Source organism: Poecile atricapillus, chromosome 20, assembly GCF_030490865.1.
Source record: "Poecile atricapillus isolate bPoeAtr1 chromosome 20, bPoeAtr1.hap1, whole genome shotgun sequence".
Classification (NCBI taxonomy): Eukaryota; Metazoa; Chordata; class Aves; order Passeriformes; family Paridae; genus Poecile; species Poecile atricapillus.
Window position 1 is genome coordinate 3595043 of NC_081268.1, and position 9751 is coordinate 3604793.

The 9751-nt window shown below is 54.7% G+C and overlaps 1 protein-coding gene across 1 annotated transcript in view; it reads right to left on the reverse strand.

The window, feature by feature from the left end:
- Positions 1 to 7555, reverse strand: part of OLFM1 (olfactomedin 1) — a 32577-nt gene extending 25022 nt beyond the window's left edge. The window contains exon 1 of the mRNA XM_058853886.1: positions 6887 to 7555. Coding sequence (XP_058709869.1) covers positions 6887 to 6952 — 66 coding nt within the window. The 5' untranslated portion in view covers positions 6953 to 7555. The remainder of the gene's footprint in view (positions 1 to 6886) is intronic.
- Between the last annotated feature and the right edge of the window lie 2196 nt (positions 7556 to 9751).

Genomic DNA, 9751 nt, shown 5'->3' on the forward strand with positions numbered 1-9751 from the left:
CCTTTCCTTTCCTTTCCTTTCCTTTCCTTTCCTTTCCTTTCCTTTCCTTTCCTTTCCTTTCCTTTCCTTTCCTTTCCTTTCCTTCCTTTCCTTTCCTTTCCTTTCCTTTCCTTTCCTTTCCTTTCCTTTCCTTTCCTTTCCTTTCCTTTCCTTTCCTTTCCTTTCCTTTCCTTTCCTTTTTCTCCCTCTCTCTCTCTCCTTTTCAGTGTTTAAGAAAGAATCAAAAGCAGCACTTTGGGGGGAACTGGGTTTTTTTTCTGTTGCTAGCAAGATTAAGGGAGTTAAGGAAGGGACATCAAAATGTTCTTCCAGATCTTTTCAGAAATTTCTTAATTCACCAATAACCTGCCAGGAGCAGGAAGGGTCACAACCCTTCCCCAGGGCATGACCATGGAAGCTGAACCCACCCCAAGTGCCCCAAAGCACGGATCTGATGGGAAAAGAGGCTCCCAGGAGCTGCTGCTTCCCTTTTCCAGGGATGCAGGGCTGTGCACGGGGAGGAGCTGGTGGTTGCTGCTGTGTGATGAGGTGCATTGAGCAGGACAATGACTTTTGTCACCTGGTGCTGACCCAGGTGATGTGCAAGCACAGAAACTCTGCCTCACCCTCATCACCTGCCTGGTTTTAAAAGCTCGAGCTTTTAACAAGCAATTTAAAAAAAATTAAACTGACCAAAAAAATTAATAAACTGACAAAAATCCAATGGATTTCATGTGGGAGACCTGCCTTTCCTCATGCTGGAGCACAACACAGAAACCTGCATGAAACCAGTAAAGAAGAAACTGAGGTGGCCCTGTCTGACCTGGTGGCATTCCCTGATGGGGCTTTCCAGAGCACAGCTGCTCCTTAAAAAGCAACTTTTGCATCGCCACATCTGCAGGAATCCCTGAGCTGATGGAGCTCGCCTTTCTCCTGGTCACTCTGGGGTTTCTGCACAAGAAAACCCTTCTGCTGTCCGTGTTTTTGTTGTCCCCACGCACCTGTGTCCCCTCCCACTAGAGCGGGGGTGCCCAAAAAAAGGGGTTCCAGGGCTGTCCCCTCCATCCCTCTCCTGCTGGCAGCAGCCAGCAAACAGCAGGCAAAGAACTGCTCGAGGAACAAAAGATCTTCTTCTTTTTTTTTTTTTTTTCTTTTTGCATTCATGCATTCCGAGCAGAGAAAGAGCAGGAACGCGAGATAAAAGCAGAGAACAGGGGCTTCCAAAATAGCTGCTGGGTGGAAAATTCCTCTGCCGGGAAGGGAAAGCGCAGAGCGAGGCTCTGAAGGAGCCCTGCGAGGGTCAGGGTGTGCGAACGGGGACAATTCCCGGGCGGCAGCGGGTGGGACACGGCGGTCACTGTCTCCCTCTCCTGGCTGGCTCAGAGAAGAGGTGCCCAAATTCCTCTTGTTCCCAATTTTTGCTGGGGATGATGTCCAGGGACCCCCAAACAGAGAATTCCTGCTCACCGCACGCTGGGAGCTGCTGTAGAACACACCCGCCTGGATTTTATAGCCCCAAACCTCGCTGGGAGCGTTGGGGACACCTCGGGTGACACCCCAGGGGGATGATGCCAGCTGAGCTGCCTGTGCCATGAGCCCAGAGCCCTTCCCAGGGCTGGCAGCTCCTGGCACAGGGCTCGGGAATTCGGCCGGGCACTCGAAGGGTGCCCTGGGGGGTGTGGGATGGCCCAAATCCTTCCAGCTCCTCCTCTCTGTCCTGGAGATCTGTGGGATGGGATGGACACTTCGGGGTCTGTCCTCTCTGGATGGACCTGGCTGTGGAATTTCGGGGATCCTCCACAAAAGCTTAGACTGAGATTTTTCCTCCCTCCTGCAGCTGCTGCAGGGGCTCTGAACCGCCCCTTTGGAGGCTCTGCTGCCTCCAGCGACTCTTCCCATCCCTCCTGGATTGATGCACCCCTGCCCCAAGGGCTGTGGCTGCACAGGGACAGGAGAGCTGTGGGGAGGAGAGAACCCCAAAAATCCCCAAAATCCAGGCTGAGGGGCTGTGCCCCCTGGCACCACACGGCTCCTGTGGCTGCTGAGTGATGCTCAAGGCTGGGCACACAGGGATGCCAGCCCAGCCCAGAGCTCTGAGCCCACTCTGTGCCCTCTTTCTTCCTGCCCAGCACTCAGAGCCACAGAGGGAGAGGCCTGGACGGTGCTCTGGGCAGAAGGGGGAGGTTTCTCACCCCTCTCTCAATAAACCTTCACCCTTTCCCTTGCATTCCTCATTCTGAGCATCCAAAATCCCTGCAGCCTGTCCTGGTTCAAACAAACCCTTTGTACCCATCCCCTCTGCACAACCTTCTGCTGCCTTTGCCCCTGGCCCTCAGCAGGTCACAGCTGCCACAGTGGAAATGGCACCAAGTTTCCCCTCGTTTTTGGGTCACAATTCCAGATTTCCCCAGGTTTTTGCCTGGTTTTTGTCACTTTTTTGCTACCACCACTTGCACAAGCCCCAGTCCAGGAGATAGATGCTGTCACATCACAGAGCAAGTTTTCCCCTCATCATGGGAAGGGAGGAATGGAGAGCAAATAAAAGTGAAGGAAGGAAAGAAAGTGGCAATTTAAGACCTCAAAGAGTGACCACAATGATGGGATCCCTGCCAGCTCCTGGTAAAGCTCCATGTGGAAATAGTGGCTGACTACAGGGACAGCCACATTTTGGGCTGCCCCAAACAGCTCTGGACACTCCCTTCTCCTGCATGAAAAGCACTTCAAAACCTCTCCTCTCCTTTGGGAGAAAGAACTCTGGAAGGAAACATCCCCTTCACAGGGCTTCACGTGTCTCAATCTGTGTTTAGCTAAAGCTGCTCTTGTCATTAAGCCCAGGATCTCCCAGCAGGTGCCAAGACCTGTCAGAGCCTCTGGGGCAGAGCAGAGCCCCTAAAAACCAGCCCAGATTCCCCAGGTTCCTGGTTTTGGATGCTGTGTCTGGGCAGGAGGATTTTTGGGGCACATTTCATTGGGTCAGGCACTCACCTCCATTCCCAGAGTGACTTCCCAGGGAGGAATTGCTCTGGGTGCTGCTTTCTAACAAACACAGCTCTCTGCTCCTGGCCCTGGGCTGAACCCTGATATTGTCCCCCTGTTATCCTTCCAGCAAGGGGAGGGTGGGCTGGGAACAGGACTGGGCCCTGAGCAGGGAAAAGGGGTTCTTGAGCAGGGAAAAGGGGTCCCTGAGGGTCCCTGAGCAGGGAAAAGGGGTCAGAACAACTAAAGTCAGTCTGGAGGCTGGGAGCAGGGCTCAGCTCCAGGACAGCAGTAACAACCAACAGCTACAGTCTACAAAAGCAGCAAAATCAGGATTTCCAGCTGCTCTTCCCCCACATTTGGGGTTTGCTGGTGCCAAGGCACATCTCTGTGTCTGTTTCTTCAAGTCCACCTTCCCCTGCCTGCCTGGCCCATCCTCTCAGGTATTCCCAAAAAGCCACAAATCCCAGTTGGGCGCTCCTGTGGTGTCCCAGCCTTGTTCCCTTTTGTTCTGCTCCACCACAGCAAAGGCAACACTTCCCCCTGACAGCTCCAGAAGGAGCTTTCCCCACTGCCAGCCCTTCTGTGTTTAATTCCCTCTGATAGTAATTAGTTTTGTATTACGTATGATGCTAATACTGATTACAAGGACTGATAACTCGAGCAATAAATACAACCCAGGGCTGGAAATTACCTCTCTTTTTTATTGGTTCGGGCTGAAGTTAGCGAGACGAGACACAAATTGGTTTATGAGACAGCTGCCTCCTGTTCCAGGCTGCAGATCTGCAGTTTAATCCTAGCCCTTTCCACGTGGCAGGGGGAGGAAGAGCCTGGGCACCAAACTGGCCACTGGGAAGTTCTCCATGGGCAGAAGGGAGCTGGGCTGGGCATTGCTGAGCCCTGGCAGGGCTCTCCCTTCCCCTGCAAACAGCCCTTGAGGTTCTTTTAGGAAAATCAATGGTAAATGAAAAGAATTCATATTTTTAGGGTTTTTTTCCCCCTCTTGCAGAAGCCCTAAACGTTTCCTATCTGCCTGCTGCAGGAAGGTGTTGCCTCCTGTGTGGGTCCCATGATTACTGGGGCGGTGGATGTGGGAGCACCGCGCTGCTCCTGAGGAAACTTTGGGGAAAACCAGGAGGTTTTCACTGAAATATCCCAGCAAAAGGACAAAAGGACAGGTCAGACATGCAGACAGACAGCAGCTGGCATCCCAGCCCCCCTCTGCTCTGTCCTGCCTGTCCCACAGCAGCCCCAAGCTCTGCCCTCCGGGCAAATCCCTGGAGAGCAGAAGCTGGCTCTGCTCCTCCATGGACACCAGGAGAGCAGCCCTGGGTGTCCCCAAGCAGAGGACAGGGACAGGGAGCCCCACATTTGGCCCAGGAAGGCCCTGCCCAGGGCTGTGTGCCCGGCCAGAGCCAGGGGCTGCACCCCAGCGTGCCCGGAGCACCTCAGCCCCATGCAGCACCCCCAGCCCAGCCCTGGCACCCAGCCCAAACCGGGCATTTCAGGGCCTGATTCCAGCCCCTAGAGAGGTCACAAAGGAGCTCAGAGAGAAGAAATCCCACAGCCTCGTGCAGGTCTCGCTGTGGGTCCCTGCCACCCCCTCAGCCCTGCCCGTGGGGGATGGAGGGACAGGACAGAGAACTGGGGGGATTTAGGGGCAGCTCCCCCCTCGTCTCACCCAGGTGAAACTCCACACACCTCAAAGCAGGGGTGCAGCCCTCAGCATCACCCCCCTGAGCCCCCCAGCATCTTCCTCCCACCCGGGGGACCCCCGAGGCTGCTGCAGCACCCACACCCACGGCAGCAGCACCCCAGGGCAAGGCCAGGCCCCTGCTCGCCCCTCCAGCCCCTCAGGAGCCACATCTCCCCCGTTTGTCCCTTCCCTGCGAGCTGGCCTGTCACTGCAGCGAGGGACACGAGGGGACAGCAGCACCTTCTGCAGGGAGAGCTGCCGAGAGCAGCGGCCTCAGCGCCCCAGCTCCTGCCCTGGGTGTGTGCAGGGCACGGGAGGGGCTCCCCAGGCACCCACACGCGAGGCTGGCACGGAACTGAGCAGGGCCGAGGCAGAGCTGGGCGGTGCCCGGGCTGAGGGGCGGGTTTGGGGATTGCATCTGGCAGCTGTGCCATGGGAATGAGGCGCTGGAGCTCCGGAGGGCTCTGCAGTGCCAGGGCAGCTCCACACGGCCTGGCAGGGCACGGCCACCCGCCCAGCTGGGCACTGCAGAGCTGAACCCAGCCCCAGCAGGGCGGCCCAGCTAAGCCAGGCTTTAGCAGGGGCTCAGACCTCCTGCCACCGTCAGGGCACGGCGCTCTGCCCCAGCCCAGGGCGGGCCGGGCTCCCCCTGCACACCCCGCTTTAAAGTTGCTGCCGAAGTTGAGGTGCTGCACAGGAAGGCAGGAGAGGAGGAAGCAGCCGGGCAGGGCGGCAGCCTTGGCTTTCCCTTGGTTTTTCCTTGGAAAAAGCCCCCGGAGCAGAGCGCCGCTGACAAGGCCGAGCAGGGGGTGACAGCAGCCAGGGGCCCAGGCTGTGGCTGTGACCCCTGGGCAAGCTGGAGGGGCCCTGAGGCAAGCGACACCCCTGCCAGCCCCGGCAGTGTGGCCAGCAGTAGCCGTGCCCCGGTGGCCAGGACCGTGTGCTGGTGGTCCTGGCTCTTTGTCCAGCGCGGCGCATGCGCACGGCCTCACATCCTCACACACAATGGGCTTCTCCTCACAGCCCTGCTTCCTCCCACCGCTCCTCATCCTCATCCTCATCCCCGCATCCCCCGCCTCCCCTCCCTGCGCTCCGGGCTCCTCGGCCTTTCCCCGGACAGCTCCGTGCGGTTCAGGCTGCTCCGTGCTCTCCTGGCTGGGGGCAGCACGAACCCTCGCAGGGTGCAAAGCCAAAAGGCTCCAGCGGCTCAAACTTCAGCAGTAGGGCAGTGACAGGGAGAGCTTTGTCACTGGGAGAAAGGGAAAAATAATCTCCATAAAGCATCCAGGATGAGAGCCCAGCTGCTAATTGCTCCTACACTAAGAAGCCTCCATTCCTCTCCTATTTATAGCTGCTTTTTCTTTTCTTTCCTTTTTTATTTTTTGTGCTTCCAGGCAGCACCACAATTAACCCCACAATCTAGAGCATCCTCTTGCAATTACTTTTTTCTTCCTTTCCTCAGCGACTGGTGAAAAAAACGCAAAAGACAATCACCCTGCCTGCCTCTCCCCCAGTCAGCCTCAAGAAGTCAAATGGAGTTTTAATTCCACTTAAAAGAGATGGCTTTTGGGTGCCTCCTTTCCTCCCCCCACAGCCCCACGACTCACTCAGCCCAGGGGCCGGGACAGGAAAGAAAAGCATGAAAATCCAGGCAAAAAAAATATATAAAAATAAAAGCAGGTGGAGTGGAGAGAGGGGGATAGATAAAATCCAGGCAAAAAAAAAAAAAAAAAAATGAAGCAGGTGGAGTGGAGAGAGGGGGATAAGCTGCTCCTATCCCTCACCAGGCTGTCACAGATGGAAACATCAAGGGACATTTAAATGTCACCTAAAACCAGCACAGCTACCCCCACACAAGGAGGGACAGCACAGCCACCTGCTCCCCGGGGCCACCCGGGCCAGCAGCTCCCAGCCCGGCCGAGCCCCGCACGGGGGTCCCGCAGCCCCCCCGCTCCCTCCCCAGCCCCGCAGGCGCTGCCGGGGCGGTGTCCCCGACCCCTCCCCACGGGACAAACCCCGCTGGTGGGGCGGGGGTCCCCCAGCCCCGCTCGGTGCCCCCCAGCCCACCCCAGCCCCCCGGGCCGGGCGCAGGTGATGCCCGGGGGAAGGGGAGGCTCGGCAGGTGCGGCAGCTCCCGGCGGATTTCTTCGGTGCTCTCGAGGTTTAGCAGAAAATGGCGTTGGGGAGAAAGGGAAGAGGAGGAGGGGGAGTGGGGAAAGGAAGAGATGGACCTACTTGGGTGAGTTCTGTGCCCATCAGGATGAGGAAGCAGAGGGTCAGCAGCTTGCTTGCCGGTTGCATCTCTCGCACCCCGTTCTAGGCACCTCGCATACAGATCACCTCCGGGCGAGCCTCCCTGCGCCGTCCCCGAGCCTCGCTGCCTCCTCACTCCTTTATTCTTATTAATATTTTAATTTATAGATATATAAAAAAAATTAAAAAAAAATATATGGACAACAAAACGCGGTTTAAAAAAAAAAAAAAACCAAACCAAAACCAAAACCAAACAAAAAAGCAAAAACCAGCCTGATTTTGCGGGTGGCTCTCAGCACCCTCGGGAAGCGATGCCAGAAATCTGCTCAGCAGAGCCTTCACTTTGCATATTTATTGGGATCCCAGTTTCTCTCCTCTGCTCTCGGTGCTGGCTGTCTGGTAATTTATTTAATTTTTTTTTTTTTTTTTTTTTTTAATGGCTCCCCTGCTCCAAAGACATTTGCGAAGAGAAATTCAGCGGAGCACGCAGTGATTATCTCTGCTATTGCCAAAAGTTTGCCTGGAAAAGGGGGGTGATGGGGAGAGGACAGGGATTTAAAAAAAAAAAAAAAAAAAAAAAAAAAAGAAAAAGAAAGGAATTGGTAGGGCTGGCTACTAGCAGGGGATGGCTGTGGAACAGGATGTGACATCAAGTAAGGCGGGGGAAATTTAACTAAACACGGCAAAGGGAGAGGGGGAAAGGCAGCAGCAGGAGCGCGGTGAGGCTGCGGGGACCCCGCGGGGAGCAAGGGGTTAAAACCATCCTTAACCCCATCCTTAATTCTCGTCCTTAATTCCCATCCCTAACCCCATCCTTAATTCCCATCCCTAACCCCGGATCTCTGGGGATCCCTCGGGGCAGGGAGGGGTGCGCAGGGACCTGATCCCCAAAAAACACCGACCCCAAATCGGGGGGGCTCCATCCTCTGCCAGGCTCAGCTCCAAAGCAATTCCAGGCAGCCAGAGGCTGAGAGAATCCTTTTGTCCCAGAGCAGCCTCACCTGCAGGTGCCCCAGCAGGGGCTGCAGGCAGTGCCCACCCCACACTGGCAGATTCTTGCCCTCATTTCTCTCTCAGCCCCTGAATCCTTTCCAAACCCCGGGTCCTTCCATCAAAAATACGATGGAATATTTTCGTGTGTGGTGCTGGAAGTGAAAAGCATCACCCCCCCTGCTCCAGAGATCATCTCTTGGTGATTCTTTAATAACACAACAGAAATTCCTTGTGCATAATTAGCAGAGGCCCCAGAGGATTTCCCCCTCTCGATTGTTCCAGCATTTCTTTACCTGGAGCCCTTGGAAGTGGAGCAGGACATGGGATCAGTGTAGGGATGAGCTGATGCTTTCCGATTTCTGGGATCACAGAATTCAGCAGGAACCAGGAAATTTGCAGCCTTGTGACTGAGCTTCTGTGGGGACAAAAAGCTGACAACAAACTGGAAAAAGCTTTCTGCGTGTTTCCACCAGCAAATATTTAAGGGAAAGTTGTCCCAGTCCTCCTAGGAGGGTTTTAGCAGCTCCAGACAGGGAATCTTTCCACACTTTTCAGGTGAGCTTGGAAAAGGCAGCCCAGGGAGCAGCTGTGGGGAAGCTGGAATGTCTGACTGTCCCACAGACATCCCTGCTGAGATACTTCCCTCAGCACCTGCCTTTAAAGTCGGTGCTTTAGAGCCCATAAAAGCTGAGGACTTTTAATAAAAGCATTAAACTCCTCTTGACTTTATTGAGAGCAGCACAACGAGGCCAAAAGCAGCAGTGGAGCTCCAGGGTTTGAACACCTCCTCCCCTGGCACCTCAGGAGGTGTTTGATTGCCACGGGCATCACCTTCCCCCTGGCAGGAATCACAGCGGGGCAAAAAAAAATCCCCAGATTCAGAGGGATGAGGAGGAGGAGTGAGTTCCACGTGGCTCTGTGGATATTGCACTGTTTAAAGCACCTTCCAAAGCTACCTGAGCAGCTCCTCATCAGCCCTGGGCCACGAGCACAGGCAGCACGGGCTTGGTGCAGCTCCAAGGGCTTAAAATAGATTAGAGAGAGGCAAAACCCAGCAATGAGAGCTCTTTCACTCAAAAATGTTCCACAAAGCAGCTCAACTCCACTTGGAAAGTTGCTGCACCCATGGAGGGTGATTTCAGTTTGGTTCAGACCTCGAAGAAGAAACCCCAGCTTGTTTTACACAGACAAGGCTCTGAAATGGACTTTTCCCAAGGCACCAAAGTGGAATCTCCTTTTCCTCCCCCTCCTTTGGCTTTATACACATCCAGTTTTATTGACCTTCATGGCTTGCACTTGGGCAAAAGAATCAGCCCTGCTTAACCTTAAATTGGTTTAATTTATTCCTCTTTGGAAGTGTTTTATCAACAGCCTCGTTAATGAACTGGGGCTCCAGAGGGGGAGGCCCTGCATGGTCCCTCCTCCAGGGAACAGCCCTGCCCCAGGGAGCTCCACTCCCAGGACAGAAATCAGAGAAGCCAAAGGAAATCAAAAGGGGAAAAAAATGGCCCAGTGGGAGCACAGCTCATATCTTTTGATTCCTATGGTGTCTTCCTCAGACTTTGAAAAATACCTCCTCGAAATTTGGAAGGAGTTCAAGGTCTGGAGAACCTCTGCCCGTGGAGTGAGACTAAAGAGGCTCCGACTTTTTCCCTGGAAAAAGGGAGGGCTGGGAGGAGGCTGCCCGGGGGAAGCTTTCTGTACATGAAGGCTCTTTTATCTTCTGTAAAAAAAAATGAAAAAAAAATAAAAAAATGGTAAAGCAAGAGTCCACAGTTTGGAGTAGAACCAGGGTTTTTTTCTTTTCCCTCAGGGAAGGATAATCAGGCTGTGAAATAACTCAGCTGAAGGCAC